Source organism: Panthera leo, chromosome B3 (genome assembly GCF_018350215.1).
Source record: "Panthera leo isolate Ple1 chromosome B3, P.leo_Ple1_pat1.1, whole genome shotgun sequence".
In the NCBI taxonomy this organism is placed as follows: Eukaryota; Metazoa; Chordata; class Mammalia; order Carnivora; family Felidae; genus Panthera; species Panthera leo.
In genome coordinates this window covers 110369813-110387496 of record NC_056684.1, presented here as the reverse complement: position 1 = coordinate 110387496, position 17684 = coordinate 110369813, and the positions used below count along the sequence as shown (strand labels likewise).

The window sequence follows — 17684 nt, the reverse complement described above, 5'->3', positions numbered from 1 at the left end:
GCTTCTACCGAACCATTTCTAGTCCGGCTTTCCTGCAGCAAGAGAATGAGGAAACTGAGATGGGCCCCAACCTCCAGGACCAAATCACGGCACTCTGAAATCCACTCTGTAAACAACCCCCCTCCGCTGACCAACAGGGTATTTTTACTAGCTGGCGGAGCTGAATCCTTGGGAAGACTGCTCTCTTTACAGAGTAACAGGTATAAAAATAGCAGGTGGCCCCACTTCGGTGATAGGTGCCAAGCACAGTGGTTCTGGGACCACAACAAGTCACGGCAGCGCTCAGCGCTCGGGGGCTGAGCAGGGCTTGTAACCAGATCCGCCACTTAACCAACTATGTGGCCCTGGGCGAGCAATGATCTGTCTAAGCCTCCCATTTCCTCATCTGTAAAGCAGGGAAACAGAGACTGTCAACAGTTGAATGAGCAAGATCAAGAGATTTAAGTATATATTTTCCAGAGTTATAATGTTAACCAATGAATGCAGCAGAGGAGAAGTAGTAGTTTACATATACATAAATGGGAAGGGGGGGTCGTAGAGCTGGTGACATAATCTAAACCATTGCTATGACAGCAGAACAACAGAATTCAAGCATATCATTTAGAGAGAAGGGGTAACTCCCAGAAGCAGTAAAAAACAGAGCGGGTAAATTAGTTACCTTTAGGCTCTGGGACTCAAGGTGAGAAGAGTCACAGCTGTTGCTTTTCATTGCTGGATTTTCCGATTTGGGGTGTTTTTTTTTTTTTTTTACTTCTTAATCCTATTCATGTGTTCCCTCGATTCAATTTTCAAAGAAGAAGATAGCTGTGTATTATATTAGCTAGGATTGTAGCCTCTTGAAAAGTGAGTTGATTTCATTTGTTCTTTTCTCCGGAGTTGAGTTTACATGCCTTGCGATGGGAACACTGGAAATAGTTTGTTTTCATAGTTTCTAGGTTTTGTAAGTTTCTGTAGCTCCTTTAAGTCTGGTTTGCATGTCTCTTGATTTATATGTTGGTGAATCATTCCAAATAAAGCCTTCTTTTCTTGCAGAAATGTGTGAAGAAATGGCACCGGATGATTCAGAATTTGAAATGAATGCTTTCATCCCCAGAGCACTAAGCCGGGCAGCCGGAGTCTGCCTCGGGCTTGGTGTCTCCAGCAAACCCCACGCCCACCCCCAGCCCCACCCCCATCTCCAGGCCAAATAGGAAATCTTGGCCCTGTCAACCCCCAATTCACAGTCTTGTAAGGGGTGTTTGGAGAGGCTTCAGGAGACCCACAAACCCCCAGAATTACATACGCAACCGTGTGCTTTCCTGGGAAGAGTCTGTAGTCTTCAGAGTTTTAGTCTCCAGGACCCTAGAACTGAGGGTTAGACCCTAGAACTGTAGGTCTCTGATACTCCTGCCGAAACAAACTTAAGTGGTTTTTACACCCATAGAAACAGAAAGGACTGTGATTCTCCACCCCTCCTTGTGTTTGTAACTAGAGTGGTGGCTAACAGCTCCAACTCTGGACCAGACTGCCTGGGTTCGAAGCCTACTTCCACCGTGTCCCAGCTGTGTGGCCTCAAGCAAATGACTTAACCTCTCTGTGCCCCTGCACTCTCAATTCGAGCCTGGGGCCAGTAATCGCACCTACCTCGCTGGCTTGTTTTTCTGAGGGTGAAATGAGTTAGTACAGATAAAGCGGTTAGAACAGAGCAGAGTTAGGTGGTCTTTGGCCCATCCTTCAGGCAGACTGACAGTTCCAAGAGATCACCCCCAGCTGAACTGTGTGGGTAAATCTTCTGTGTGCCTGCAGATGTAGGTGAAGCGCATCCTGGTAATCATGCCTTAGAAGGCCCTACATGCACAGCTGACACCACAGAGCTCCTTGGAAAAGAGCAGAGCCTTCCAGTTGATGGGCGTTGTGTGTTGAGGGGCGGGCGTCAGAGGTCAGGGTGATTCCTGTATTAAGCACCCCTTCCATGGCCTCCTGGGACCCCTTTATTTGCTGGGAAGCATGAACAGGGGAGGGTCAGAGAGAGAGGGAGACACAGAATCTCAAACAGGCTCCAGGCTCCGAGCTGTCAGCACAGAGCCCGACGCGGGGCTCGAACTCACAGACCACGAGATCATGACCTGAGCCGAAGTCAGACGCTCAACCGACTGAGCCACCCAGGCGCCCCATCTGAGAAGTCTTTTGTGAGCACCTCCTCCCTGCATGAAACCTGTTGTTCTTCCTTGGGGACCCCCTGCACCCTGTGCCCCTGCGTGCCTTTCCCTGTGCCGAGCCATGTTCCCACATTAGCTCATTTACTCCTCACGACAACCCCTGGAGTAAACAGAAGAGAGTATTATCCCCCCATTACAGATCAGGAAATTTAGGCTGGGAGAATCTTCTTTATAAAACATCTCTTGGAGGCCAGGACCATGCTTCAATCCCCTTCTACAGACTTCCTCTGTTTCTACCTAATTCCAGCAGCATTTTTTTTTTTTTTTTGCCATTAGTTTGTTTCAAATCTCCTGTGACCCTCCTGAAGACAGATCATATCTAATTCATTTCTGTACCTCAAACATCCATCACAGTGTGTAGCACACAGTAGGTATTCAATAAATGGATGGATGGATCTTGAATTCAGGCTCTGCAAAATTTCTGTCCCAGCTCTCCCCAGATTACAACCTTGAAAAAAGGCCTCCAGCCTTGGGGCACCTGGGTGGCTCAGTCCGTTAAGCGTCGGACTGTTCCCGTCCACTCAGGTCATGATCTCACGATTGGTGAGTTCAAGCCCCTGTGGAGCCCTGTACTGACAGCACTGAGCCTGCTTGGGATTCTCTCTCTCTCTCTCTCTCTCTCTCTCTCTCTCTCAAAATAAATAAATAAAACATTTTTTTTTAAAGCTTCCGGCTTTGATCTCATGATTTTTAAGCAATTAATTCAATAAACAAGTATTTATTTAGTGTCTACTATGTGGCAAGCAGGGAGGATACAGCAGGAAACAAAACAGCAGAACCTCCTACAGGTGCTCGTGTTCTCTTCTCACGGACAGAACCTTCGTGGGGACCTCCTCTCGGCAGCACCATCATGATGCCTCTTGCTAGAAGACTGTGGTGAACAGTACAGACATGCCCTCTTGGAGTTCCAACCCTGATGAATAAATACACGGATAGCAACAAAAAAACTACTCCCACACTCAAACCAAAATACCGCCAGCTCCCAGGCAGGTTAACAGTCCCGGGGCCCGTGTCAGGCACAGGCCTCCTGGTGTCCTCCTCTGGGTTCACTGTTCCCACTTCCTGGGCCGCTGCTTCCCCCGCCTCCCTCCTCCCTAGTGCTGACCCAGGGGAAGAGCCTGGGCGGGTCCAGGACGCTGCCGTCTTTCCTGGGCTGCTGTCGGCATGGGGATCAGGGGGAGAAAGTGTTGCCAGGAGCGCAGGGTGGGGAAGCCAGGAGCTGAGGCGAGAGCTGGCTCTGGGTTGGTGGCAACTGGGACACTGGAGGTCACTTGCAGGGACATACTTCAGAGGCGCTGAGACTGACCAGGGGCCCAAGGTCACAGGGCTCACCACATACGTCTTTCCTGGTATCTTCCTTACAGGCACAGATTTTTGACTATGAAATCCCCTGTAGCTGTGGAAGGGATGGCAAGTATCATCTCTCACCACAAAGAAAATCTCAGATTATGAAGGCTCCGTGCAGAGCTCAGAAGGTGAGTCAGACCAACCCTTGAGTCTTTCCTTCCAGTTGCCCCTCTATCCACCCTACAAGACAAACACAGCTGTGAAGCCATCGGACCTCCTTACACAATGCGACAGGGTCTTCAGCAGCCCTTTCTGGGTCTCCCGCACGTGCTCACCTTCCACCCAACTAACCCTGGGCACCATCGGTCTAACACCCTCTTCCACACACCCCTGCAGCTTCCGTAATCAGCTATTTTCACTTCAGTGACTTTATATACGTGCATTGGGTTACTTGGGGTGGATGTGGGGAGGCTGGAATTTAGAGGCTTCTTCACCTTCCAGGGTCCAGATCACCTCTTGATTTGGAGGTATAGGGCTGCAGCCTAAGAGGATTCTCTTATTCTATTAAACCAGTTGAAGGAGAAAGCCCGGAAGGAAATCAGAGTAAAGGAGGGGGTCACAGCATAGGTGCCTGGACGTACTGGGTTTGCCCTTACTTTTACACAGTGTGGAGCCCCTTTACTTTCTTCCCTCCCTTTCCCCCTGAATAACGCTTCCTTGATTTTTAAGATTCAGTTTAAGGAGCCTCTTCTAAGTCACCTTCCCAGAACCCTCCAGTCCACGGTGACCTTAAGTTGCTGTGGATGTGTAGAGCTGTCACTGCACACGCAGCACATTCAATCACGTGTTGCCGCTGCGTCTTCTCCTGGGTTGAGAACTGGATCTGTTCAGTTTTGGCCACTGGGGTCTGCATGGAGAATACCCTTGAGTGCACAGTCTACAAGGCGAACTCCTTGGGGGCAGAGGGCGTGCCTCTACCTCTGGGAACCTCCCTCGCCCTCTGGCTCCCTGACAGGGTGTGTAAGGGCACACCTCCTTGCTGATCGATGACTGATTCAAGGTGAAAACTTGCTCCATCATTTGATTTCACTCTCGATAAGACAGGGAGGTAGCTGGCACTTTGGGAAGGTGCCCATACCTTGTCTGTTCTTTGGCTCATGTGCTGTTTCAGCAAAAACCAAGGCTGAAGAGAAATCCAGAGGAGTGGAAATTACAGGGAACACTGCTTTTCTCGGCGTGTGTTCCAAAGCGATGATAAAACATCCAAGTACACTTCCATTCCTAGCTCAGAAACCACAACAGACGGAAGCAAGTGTGGGTAGTAATTAGAGGCCAAGGTGAGGGAACAGAGTCATCCATCAGGCCCTGGAAAACCTCATCAAAGGAAATCAGCAGAGAGAATAAATGCTCCTTGGGTTTGTTTTGGAAGAAAGGACGGGGGGTTATGTCCTGGCTCCTGCAAGTACAAGAGACTTGGCACTGGCTCGGACCATCCAAAGATCAACCCAGTAATTATGTGTTGTGGGCAGGGCCAGCCTGGTTTCTCAGTGCCACAGCCACTTCCTGTGGTGGGTGGCAAGTCTATGAGGCACAGTGATGCCAAGCTTTCTCGGCTCTCTACTCTGTGGAGAAGTTAGAATAAGGCCAAAGAGCATGGTCTAGAAACACATAGGGAGCCACTGTGAAGGTCATTTGAGCAAGATGCACCAGGTTTCAACCAGAACGGCTAGCTCTTTATGAACAGAAGCTAAGCCACGGAACGTGTTCTGGTGGCGAAACCAGTCTGGGAGAAAATGGATCTCCTGGATGAAGAGGCGCTCGCAGGCAGGAAGAGAATGAGGAAGCACCTTCTCTGACCTGGGCCAGCGGACAGTGTGGCCAACTTCATAATCTTTCCCCAGAACTGTACAGAAGCATCCAGGGATTTCTGACCCTGTGAGAAGTTTAGGATCATCGTTGCCACTCTCTCCCTTAGCCCTGGCGTTGGCACCCTCTCTTAAGGGAGATGGCTTCTTTCCCTTCACCCCACCAAATCAACTAAATCAAAATGACCTACTTTGGTGAAAGTTAGTACTTGGGTACCTTCACGTACAGGAGCTTAGGGAGTGGGAGGTACCCAAGAGGAGGAAGTTGTGGTTCCCACAATTTTGGAGGGGAAATGGACTCAAAGGAGGGAAATGGCCATTGGGGATGACAGCTTTGGGAGTGTCTCTCCAAAAAGGAGTCCTTCCCAGGGTAATGCACCCCATGGAGTAACACTCCAGGGTGTCCATCCCTTACGCCCATGTGACTGGGTGGCCCAGGTCCGGGAATGAGGACCACCCACAGAGCCCCTTTGAGGTTAGGGTCTCCAAAGGACCAACCGGAGGTCTCATTAGCTCCACCTCCGTGAAGATCGTGGAATAAAGCCTTGCCCATAGTGAGTGCCAATGATCTCGATAGGACATTTGTGCAAAATCCGCTTACCTCGTGTAAACCCTTTAAATTTTTAGGAGGTGTCCATACTGAGATGTGTTACTCAGCATTATAGGAGTTACTTCCTCACATGCTATGGTTGGCATGCAGTTCACCGACTTGGTAAAGATAGCTAGTAAGCTAGAGAACAACATGCCTGCTGTCTCTTTTTTAGTTCTCTACAGACATATGTCACCACAAAGTCTTTGAATTTTCTTTCCCAGCTGTATTGAGATATAACTGATTGAATATATTTAAAGATGCAAAAAATTAAGCAATTCATTTAAATAATAATTTCAACAATTATTTTTATGTATTTGCTAACGTTTATATTAATATTTGTTCATGGGACAAGATCTAGAAAAACCCAGAAAATTATTAAAACAATCCTTCATCTTTTTTTTTTTTTAATTTTAGAGAGAAAGAGAGCAGAGGAGAGGGGCAGAGGGAGAGAGAGAATCCCAAGCAGGCTCCACGCTCAGCACAGAGCCTATAGGGGACTTGATCCCATGCCCCTGGGATCATGACCCAGGCCGAAATCCAATGCTTAACCAACTGGGCCACCCAGCTAAATAATCTTTTTGGTTAAAATAATCTTTTAGGGGCACCTGGGTGGCTCAGTCAGTTAAATGTCCGACGTCGCCTCAGGTCATGATCTCACTGTTCCTGAGTTTGAACCCTGTACTGGGCTCTGTGCTGACAGCTCAGAGCCTGGAGCCTGTTTCAGATTCTGTGTCTCCCTCTCTGTCTCTACCCCTCCCCCACTTGTGCTCTCTCTCAAAAATAAATAAACACTAAAAATTGTTTTAAATAATCTTTTAATCTCTTATAATTGCACAAATCAGAGTTAGCCACCACTCCCTTGCTGTAAATATGCTTCCAGTATTCTCCCTGCCCTCCTTTCTACTTTTATCTTTATTGATTTATTTTTTAAGTTTATCCATTTTGAGAGAGATAGAGAAAGTGTTGGTGCGAGCAGGGGAGGGGCAGAGAGAAACAGAATCCCAAGCAGGCTTCTTGCTGCCAAGTGCAGAGCTGACATGGGGCTCGATCCCATGAGATCTCACAATCTCGATCATGAGATCACAACCTCAGCCGAAATCAAGAGTTGGATTCTTAACCGACTGAGCCACCCAGGTGCTCCCCACCCCTCTTTATTTTAAAAGTTGAGATCCTATGATGTTATATCTGGTATACATCTGTGTGCGCACGCACACACACACACACACACACACACACACACACATATCTTTTATTTAATCATATTGTAAATACTGGCAATGAATATTTCTTCATGCACTTCTAGAACCCCTACCACAATCAAGATACAAAATATTTCCATTACCCCAAAAAGTTCTCTGGGCTCTTTCCCAGTCAGTTCCCTCAATCCCCAGCTCCAGGAAACCACCCATCAGCTATCTGTCATCATAGATTTGTTTTTCTAGTGTTCATATAAATGAAATCATATGGTATGTATTCTTTTGTGTTGCCTTCTTTCACTCAGCATAGTGTTTTTGAGGTTCATCCACATTTTTGCAGGTCTAAGTATTCATTCCTCTTGATTAAGTAGCACTGTTTATTCCATTGTACGGATACGTCACAGTTTATCAACATTCACCTGTTGATAGATATTTGGATGGTTTTCAGTTTGGGGCTACTATGAATAAAGCTTCTATGTACAGGTCTTCGTGTGGATATATGTCTTCATTTCTCTCGAGTAAATATCTAGGAGTAAAGTTGCTGGATCATAAGGTCTTATTTTAAATAATCATTTAAGTTTATATATTCAATTTATACATTTTAGGGGCGCCCGGGTGGCTCAGTCAGTTAGGCATCTGACTCTTGATTTGGGCTCAGGTCATGATCTCACAGCTCGTGGGATGGAGCCCCATGTCGGGCTCTGCTCTAACGGCACAGAGCTGGCTTGGGATTCTTCCTCTCTCCCTCCCTCTCTGCCCCTCCCCTGCCTGCTTTCTCTCTCAAAATAAATGAATAAAACTTTACTTTAAAATGTATACATTTTAAAAAGTCAAAGCGTTCTTCAAAGTATTTGTACTGTTTTATAGTCCCACCGGTAGGATATGATCGTTCCAGTCCCTCCACACGCTCATGAACACTTGTAGCCATTTGATTGTGTCATTACATATACTGGTTTTGGGTTTTGTTTTTGCCTTTTTTACATAGACTTTTTTTTTTATTTCACATTCTATCATGAGTGTTACCCATGATATTAAAGATTCTTTATAAACGTCACTCTTTGTGGATGTATTATATATCATTATATAGGGGAATTGTACTTCTGTTTAGTAATTCCCTATTGGTGAACATGTAGGTTGTTTGTAGTTTTCTCCATAAATAATGCTGTGAAAACATCTTTGTCAGAATAAGTGGTTACTTCCTTAGGACAAATTACTTAAGTAATTCTTTCTAATGGTAGTGAAAAAGAACAAAATCATCTGTAAATTTACCACTTTGAGATAGCCAAACCACACCTCCAAATAAAGTCAATTTTTAAAAATCTACCTTGGGGTGCTTGGGTGGCTCAGTCGGTTGAGCATCCGACTTCAGCTCAGGTCATGATCTCACAGCTCGTGAGTTCAAGCCCAGCGTCGGGCTCTGTGCTGACAGCTCGGAGCCTGGAGCCTGCTTCGGATTCTGTGTCTCCCTCTCTCTCTCTGCCCCTAACCCACTCACATTCTGTCTCTGTCTGTCTCAAAAATAAATAAACATTTAAAAAATAAAAAAGGTATCTTCATTTGGAAAAATAAAAAGAATCAGAGCAGAGAAAAAAATGTATTTAGGACTCTTAATACCTACTATCAAGAGCTCATTTCTGGGCATTTTGGTGCCAGGAGAAGAGATTCTAGCATTTCAATCTGCCCAATGGGCAGCTTTGGATTCTTCCAGTGGAAGGGGTCCAGACCTTGGAGATAATTCCCTACAGATCTCAGAGCAAACTGTAGAGATGCTATCTCTCAAAATGTCAAGTGGAGCCCTAACCCTCTCCAGAAGAAGCAGAATGTACAAAACTCAGAAGTGAAATAACAGGCTCTTTTTTTCAGGCACTCTCATCCTCCCCTGTCAAATATATATATATACATATTCTACAAAGCGTTCTCATAGAATCCTCCCATTTCTGGGCTTTGGAAAGAATGCATTGCTAGACACACCCTCTCTGGATCCAGGGAGGAACTTCCTAAAAGCTGGGTGGTGTATGTTCAAAGAAAAGAGAGGTTCTGAGCTGGACTGTTAGGACAGGACTTGACAGGCAAATGTCTCAAAGCCCCAGGCAGGTAGGTGAGCACCTGAGGAAGACTCACAGGTAGAAACCATCACTCTCAAGATGGTAAGAAAGGAAGAGAAAAACAACTTTTTTTTTTTCCATCCAGAGGTTATAGTTATAGGAGGGTACACTCAAGCAATTCCTAGGCAGACTGAAGAAGCAACACTTAGAAAATGTGTGCCAAAGTTGCCTTGGCACTTTCTATGCGCCATGCACTGGATTGAGTGCCTTATGTGCATTAGCTCTAATATTTAATATTCACAGTGACTCCATGAGGTCGTTAGCACTATTAACCCCAATTTTGTAGACAAGGAAATAGAGGCTCAGAGAGCTCATGTGTGACCTGAGCCTCTCTGACCAGATCCATATTATATGGATCCACATAGCCCAGTAATTCCCAGTCCTTTCCCCTTCTCCCACAGCAAGCAGCTCTCAGAAGAGTGCCCACTAATATTACCTCTGCTCTGTTCATTATATCCACATCTTCATCTACAGCTGGTCGCACTGCTGCTTTGGAAAGTATATACACCAGGATAGAAGAACAATGAATGATCCTCCTGGGGCACCCTGCTGAGGGAGACGGCCTGTGTAGAACAAAGGGCACTGGTCTGGGGATTAGAAGGGCTGAGTCCTAGCTTGAGATCTGCCATCAATAGCCTAACAACCATGGGTAAGTCATTTGACCTCTCTGGGTCTCTGTTGATTCCTCTGTACGGGTACTGACACACCCCCAGCATCCTTTTCCCCATTTGATGATAAGGCTTCTGTCAGGGCTCCTTGTGGGCATTGAGACTGTGTATGTTAGTATGAAGCCTCTTAGAGTCCTCAGCTACTAGAGCAAACAGACTGGATTCCATCTTCCAGCTCTGCCACTTACCGGCCTTAGTCTCTCCTCTGCAGAATGGACCTACTTCATGGGGTTGCGTAAGGTTCAAAGCGACAATGCCGGAGTAAGCAGTACCTATGTGTTATGATTACAGTTAGTGGCATGGAATCTACATATCCCCACACCTCAGTTGATTTTGCTTGTTGTCTAAGTCCCGTGCGTCAGTTCCTATGATGAAGAAATGAATTTCACACAGGCCTCTGGTTCTCTCCGGAAGGTTGCAAGAGGCAGGACACATGCTTGGTGCTGTTATTTAAAGGCATTTAAACCCAGAGCCACTAAGACAGCTGACTCCTTATTGAGGAGAGAGCCTCCTGCCTCTTGGTTCACTGCACAGTGATCTTAACATAGGCAAGATGCTCCCCCAGAAGGAAACAACACTAGTATGGTGTCTGGAGTCAAATTCTGTTGGGGATGTGTTCACCTGGGATCTGCAACCAGGGCAGAACCAGGAATACAGGAAGATGGGGAGCAGGAGGGGAGGGCCTTGTATAGACATTACCCATCTGCTTTTCATTTTAGGGACTGATGAGACTGCAGTGTCCTTGCTCCTGTGTTTTAATAAAATTGTCCCAGTGGCACATCGCCTTAAAACCTGGAGGCAGATCACACTAATTCAGACCAGGTGGACTTTGTAAAATGTCAGCACTTTAGACTATTTCATTCAACTCAAAATATTTTCTAATTTCCCTTGTGATCTCTTCTTTGACCCATCGGATATTTAAGTGTGTTGTTTCATTTCTAAATATTAAGGGATTTTCCAGATATCCCTTCTAGTTTATTGACTTCTAGTTTATGATTCCATTGTGGTTAGAAAGCATACTTTGATTTCAATTCTCTTAAATTTGCTAAGGTTTGTTTTATGGTCCAGATTATTAGTGGGGCACACTTTGTGTGCACTTGAAAAGAATGGGTATTTACTGTCAGGTGGAATGTGCTATAAATGTCAGTTAGGTCAAGTTGGTTACTAGTGCTGTTCAAGTGTTCTCTAAACTTACTATTCTACCATCTGCTTTGTCTACTCACTCCATCTTCCTGAGGGAAAAGTGTTGAAATCTTCAACTATAATTATGAATTTCTCCATTTCTTCTTCCATTTCTATCATTTTTTTTATCTCAGATATTTTGAAGCTCTGTTATTAGGTACATTTATATTTAGGATTGTTATGTCTTCTTGGTAAAATTATTCTTTTATCATTATATAATGGACTTCTTTATTGCCAGTAATACTCCTTGTATTTAAAGTCCACTCCAGCATTCTTGTGATTTACTGTTAGCATGATTTATCCTTCTCCATCTTTCTACTTATAATTTATTTGTGTCTTTATATTTCAAGTGTGTTTCTTATAGGCAGCATCTAGTTGGGTCTAGCCTTTTTTATTCAACCTGATAATCTCTCCCTTTTATTAGGGGTGGTTTAGGCTATTTACATTTAATGTAGTTATGGATATGTTGGATTTCAATCTACCTTCTTGCTAGTTGTTTTCCATTTGTCACATCTTTTCTTTGTTTCTTTTTACTCTTTCCCTGTCTTCTTTTGAATTCATTTAGTATTTTTTTATTATTCCATTTTACCTCCACTTAAATTTATTTATTTATTTATTTATTTATTTATTTATTTATTCTCTTTTTTTTTTTTAAGTAAGCTCTACCCCCAACACAGGGCTCAAACTCACAACCCCAAGATCCAGAGTCACATGCTCCTCCAACTGAGCCAGCCAGGTGCTCCCTCCACTTAAACTTTTTAAATTGAAAGTGTTGCCATAAATACTGAAACCTTTTAATGTACTGAGTCTTTTTTTTTTAAAGTTTATTTATTTTTGAGAGAGACAGAGACAGTGCAGGTGGGGGAGAGTAGAGAGAGAGGGAGAGAGAGAGAGAGAGAGAGAGAATCCCAAGCAGATTCCACACTGTCAGTGCAGAGCCCAATGTGGGGCCTGAACCCATTAAGCCACAAGATCATGACCTGAGCTGAAACTGAGTCAGCTTAACCTACTGAGCCACTCAGGCACCCTGTACTGAGTCTCTTAATGTATTGCTAACTAGAGGTCCTTTTTATTTTAACTGAAAGAGCATAGACTTTGGAGTCAAACAAACCTTCATCTGTAATGTGGCTCCACTAACTGGCTATGTGACTTTTGTCAACTATAGGACTCAACTTCCCCATTTGTAAGATTGAAATAATCATTACTAATTTTCAGAGTACAATGAGAATCAAATGAAAAAAATAATTATGATAGCTAGCATAGGTCTAAAACATAACAAATGCTTAATTAATGTCATTTGCTTTAATTTTATTTGTTTTCTTCACACAGCTGTTTCTAAAAGAGGTTTGAATGCTACCAAGGAAGCAAATACCCAGCCTATTTCCTACCACTTCTGATATCCTTCATGAGCCCAGAGAGACATTGCTAATCAACCACAGCACTGTTTTATTATTTTATTTATTTATTTTTTAATGTTTATTTATTTCTGAGACAGAGACAGAGCATGAGTGGGGGAGGGGCAGAGAGAGAGAGGGAGACACAGAATTGGAAGCAGGCTCCAGGCTCTGAGCTGTCAGCACAGAGCCCGATGCGGGGCTCGAACTCACAAACCGTGAGATTATGACCCAAGCCGAAGTTGGTTGCTCAACCGACTGAGCCACCCAGGCGCTCCAGCACTATTTTAAATAAACTCAGACATAACATCATGCCAACCAAATGGAAAAGGGCCAAAATAGAAAACCTATCTACCACCAAAGGCTAACATACCAACCCTACTTAAAGTTGTTTTTAATACATTTATTATTGTAAGGGGTTAAATCTCCCTTTCCTCTAACAACTTTTTATGTTGCTTGCTTAATCAAATCCTTCACTAAAGGTGTTGCAAGGGAAAACTTCAGTTTGTTCAGGTCCAGTGATCCCAAATGCTGAATCAATGAGGTTTGTATTTGGCATCTGTGAAACCAGATATCAAAGAAGAGAACAGGGTGAAAGCAGAGACATTGGCCAGACATCAGGAGCAGGACCGCAAGGCCGGCTCATCGCCTCTTAGTTTAGAGTCTGACACAAGCATGTGATGAGGGCCTGGCGTCTCATGACGGGCACCAACTATTCCTCCTGGGGCCTCGGGTGTCACTCAGCAATGGATGGACAAAGGACGATCTGTCATTTGTCATTTGATTTGAAAAAGGCCTTGACCTTGTACCATAGCAAAGCACTGAACACTCCTTGTCCAGCTGCCTGTCTCCTGCCCAGCCTTGAAAATAAAGACTTCCTGTTAATGATGCTGGGGCCATTGGCCATGTCCAGAGACAAGCTGGTGCTCAGGAACATATATGCAGCTTTGTCTCCTCAGGATCCTGAGCCTGCTGGGTGGGGACTGACTTGGTCAGTGGCACCACGGCTGCCCTCCTTGTAACCCCAAGGACTGATTTATAACAGAACTGCCTTCTTATTATTTAGGAAAACATCAGTGAGAAAACAACCCCAATGTCTGAAGGGAGATTAAAAGAGGTCCCCTAACCTACTCTAAGCCCGGATCTTCAAGGACGTCTGTGTTCTCCACCACCACCCACCTTGCTCTCTTTTCTTTTTTAAATTTATTTATTTATTTATTATTTTGAGACAAATAGAGAGTGCAAGTGGGGGAGGGACATAGAGATGAGGAGAGAGAGAATCCCAAGTAGACTCTGCACTGTCAGTGCAGAGCCCAACGCAGGGCTTGAACTCATGAACCACAAGATCATGACCTGAGCCAAAGTCAGATGCTTAATCAACTGAGACACCCGGGGGCCCCTACTATTTCTCCTTATTGTTCTTATTATGGAAAGTTTCACAAAAACATCCAGGGCGTGGGTGGGGTTTCTTAAATTTTCCCACTTTACCATAGAGTGTTCTATACTTGCACCAATTTGAAACATAGAAATAAACTGAATGAGTGCCTTCTTCTAACATACTTCTGTGATTTGGGCAGATATTACCAGAATCCTTAGAAACAGAGTTGAGGAGGGGCACCCAGGTGGCTCAGTCCATTGAGCTTTCGACTTTGGCTCAGGTCGTGATCTCATGGTCTGTGAGCTTGAGCCCCGCATCGGGCTCTGTGCTGACAGCTCAGAGCCTGGAGCCTGCTTCAGATTCTGTGTCTCCCTCTCTCTCTCTCTCTCTCTCTCTCTCTCTCTCTCTCTCAGCCCCTCCTCCATTCGCACTCTATTTCTCTCTCTCTCACACACACACACACACACAAATAAACTTAAAAAAAAAAAGAAACAGAGTTGGAGGAAAAAGTTCCTTCTACTCCATTTATCACAGATAAGATGTCTTACTCTGGCATTTACTATTTACTGTTTTGAAAATGATTTGGTCCAAATGTGTAAGAATGGTTAAAAATAGATGATAGATAGATGATAGACAGACAGATAAACACATACACACACACATATGATTCTTACTCTGAGTTTTCAGTGGAGGAGGTGCAGCTTAAGCCCTTAGCCTCAGAGTTCTTGTTGCCCCTAATACTGCTTCATGTTCATGATCATTTGGAAATGTCATAGCTCTATGCCAACATTACTTAGGCAAAATAAAAACAGTAACAATATCAAAAAATCACTCAAATGTCAATGGAACATCTACTTTAAGCTGGCTGCTTTCATATGCACTCTCTCATCTCATCCTTATCAGGGTCCTCTGAGCTGAACATATTAAGCCCTTGTCCAGAAAAACTTGAGTGCCAATGAACGGCCTACCCAGAATAGACAGTTACATGACAGAGCTGGGATTTTTTTTTTTTAATTTTATTTTTAAGTAATCTCTACACCCAATATGGGGCTCAAACTCACAACCCTAAGATCAATAACTGCGTGTTCTTCTGACTGAGCCAACCTGATGTCCCCAGAGCTGGGATCTGAACCCAAGCCTAGAATCTGACTCTAAATCCAGTGTTTGTTCAACTCTTCCTTATATATAAAGAGGGGCATTACTTCCCTGAGACCACAATGTTGAAATGTGGACTTTTTTTTCTCTATTCAGGATATGGACAAGTCCCTACAAGTTACATGAATTTCTTCCCAACACAGAGGGCAGGAGAGGAACTGGGAGAGGCCACCCCGTCCATTCCCACGATTGGCCACTGATGGACCCCGAGGCAGGGCAGGGTGCCAGCAGAGCCAGGAAGTGTCGCTCAGTGCTATCAGCTCCTGGAGCAACAGCTCCTGTCCCCTCACCATGCCTCCTCTTCCTCATGCCACCATGTTCCTCACTCTGCGTGCCAAGTGCAGTCCCTGGACCTGACAGAAGCTGTCACTCCTAGATCTCCTCTCAGCTTCACCTCAAGAAACGCTCTCACCTCCCCACTTTCTTCGAAGTTCAATTCAATGTCTGAGCTTCTGTGAGCCTTTGGTGATTCCCAGGCAAAAGTCATCAGTCAGGCTCTATGCTTCTACATAGCAGTTGGCACCTGAAATGTGCCATCTATCACACGATATTAAAATGAACTGTTTTTCTTTCACCCTTTTCTTGGTAGACTATGCAGTCTCTAAAGGCAGGAGACAAGCATTACTAGTCTTTCTAAGGGCCTAACACAGGTCTTCAATAATGGTTACTTAAACTGAATGGAATTTAATTAAATTGAATTAAACTGGTTCATTGAGACAAAATTCAGGGAGGAACGTATTTTATGATTTGTTATGAAGACTATTTGCTAATGTTTCTGCAATATCAAAAGATTAAGGAGCAAATATTCTCATGAACATATTCAGGCTTGTAATCCTGACTGAATATGTGATTGACTATGTATATTGTGTGCAAGGCAGACACCACTGCGTATATAAGGTTAATAATTTTGTGAGATAAGAATGTGATAGAATGAGGCAATTTTGAAATTATGACTAAACCATGTGTCCTTCACAGAGTTGACTCGAATTAGCACTACGGATTTAACCATTAGTTTGAGATAGTCTTTCAAATGCCTAAGAAGAGACTCAAGAATCACTTCCAGGAGCCTGTTCTCGAAGTTTTCCTATCCATAGTCATCAGCCAATAACCACACACTTCTCGGGGCTTTGCATAATCATCTCATGCCATCCTTCCCATGATGTTATAAGGCTGACGCTCTTGGCTTCCCCACTACTCACATGGACAAGTGAGGTAGCTTGAGGGAAAGTAAGGCCTGCCCAAGGCCTCACAGGGAGTAAGTGGTGGAACGGGATGTGAACCCGGGCAGTCTGGCTCCAGAGACCATGCTCTGTGCTCTCCAGCTACGACACACCGGCCCACTAATCTACTTCAAGCAAACTCATCCTTAGACCTAGCTTAATCTGAATTATTAATATTCACCTCTTGATTTCCAGGTGTGCCCTCTGTGGAAGAGAGAAAAAGATATTCAACACTCTCTTTATAATCACACCATGAATATTAGAAGATAGTTTTTAGGCCGTTTTTGAGTTCTCTTTCTGATATGTTTACTAATTCCATTTAGCTTAAAATGTCTCTTAGAGATTCTCCACCCCACCCCTGGTCATCTCAGCCACCCACAGTTCTCAGGGCCCACTGAATTGTTTTTAGATAGTCTTCCCAAATTATGAAGGCCCTAACTGGATAGGCGTGTTCTCTAGCTAAGGCCCTACGAAGGCCATATGTGGGAAAGTATTCAGAAATTGTGCTTATCTTCTCCACATTAACATTCCAGCATTATGTTCTTTTGTTTTCCCAATATTTTCCCTATTGCTGACTAATTTTGGAGTTACAAACCAGCTGTTAACTTTGAAACTCTGTAACATTTTATTTTTTACTATAGTGCTTGTGAGCCATTTCTCATCTTGTATTTATGGTGCGAATCATTTTTTTTTTTTTTTTGTCAAGGCCAATCTAAAAGGGTCATATTGAGTTTAGTTCTCAGTGTTGGGATATTGCCAGCTCCACCTAATTTGGTATCATCCACCAAAAGCAAGATATTTATTCTCAACTCCATCATGTGGGTCACTGAAGAAAGTATTTATATAAACCTCTTTTCCCATAAATATACTTTCCTGGTTTCCAGATAGTCTGGGAGTGGTGAACTGAGTTCACATTTTAATCTTTGCCAAGAACTGCAGTTGATTATCTAAGCATTATGCCGACTTATGAAGAAACAATCAAAATTCATTTCCAAATCTGAAGAAATACTGATGTTTGGCCACTGCTCAGTTCCTGGAGGACAATCAAAGTTGAATTTATTCTAAATACAGGAGGGACAGCAGTGTTCTTTGGAAGAAGCAAAAGCTTGGCCTCGATATCTGGAACTTACTGAGAGGTCTCTGCCCCTCATCTTGCTTCCAGAATGGCATTCCTTTTAGTTATTGCTAACCAGAGAAAATTTACAGTCTGGTAGCAAGCCAGGGCAATGATGAACTGAAGTATTGGAAGCCTTTCAACACAGGTTTTTATATTGTTTATTTTATATCTTGTGTCCCAGAGAGGAGAAGGTAGACCTTCTTTAAAAAAATGAAGCTTCATGGCTTTTTGTGGGCTTTCCATATTTGTAGGGTGAACTGATGCATTGCTTCTGCCAAAAAAATCCCAGACCTGGCCGATAATCAGAACCACCTGGAAAGTTTGGAA

At 44.1% G+C, this 17684-nt stretch overlaps 2 protein-coding genes across 4 annotated transcripts in view; both read right to left on the bottom strand.

Annotated features, from left to right (window-relative positions):
• Positions 1–2906: 2906 nt before the first annotated feature.
• On the bottom strand, positions 2907–6144 carry LOC122222822. The gene is made up of 2 exons (XM_042943496.1): positions 4274–6144; positions 2907–3594 (listed from the first exon to the last, which is right to left on the bottom strand). The coding sequence occupies exons 1-2, from the start codon at positions 4396–4398 to the stop codon at positions 2931–2933; spliced, it is 789 nt and encodes a 262-aa protein (XP_042799430.1). The 5' UTR covers positions 4399–6144; the 3' UTR covers positions 2907–2930.
• Positions 6145–9331: 3187 nt separating this feature from the next.
• The window catches only part of PPP1R36 (protein phosphatase 1 regulatory subunit 36), a 57457-nt gene continuing 49104 nt past the window's right edge, over positions 9332–17684 (bottom strand). For 2 of the 3 annotated variants that reach the window (XM_042943491.1, XM_042943494.1), the window contains one exon: positions 15141–17669. In XM_042943491.1, coding sequence (XP_042799425.1) covers positions 17660–17669 — 10 coding nt within the window. In that variant the 3' untranslated portion in view covers positions 15141–17659. Of the gene's footprint in view, positions 10184–15140; positions 17670–17684 lie in introns of those variants that run through there. The other variant, XR_006203888.1, reaches the window with a different exon arrangement.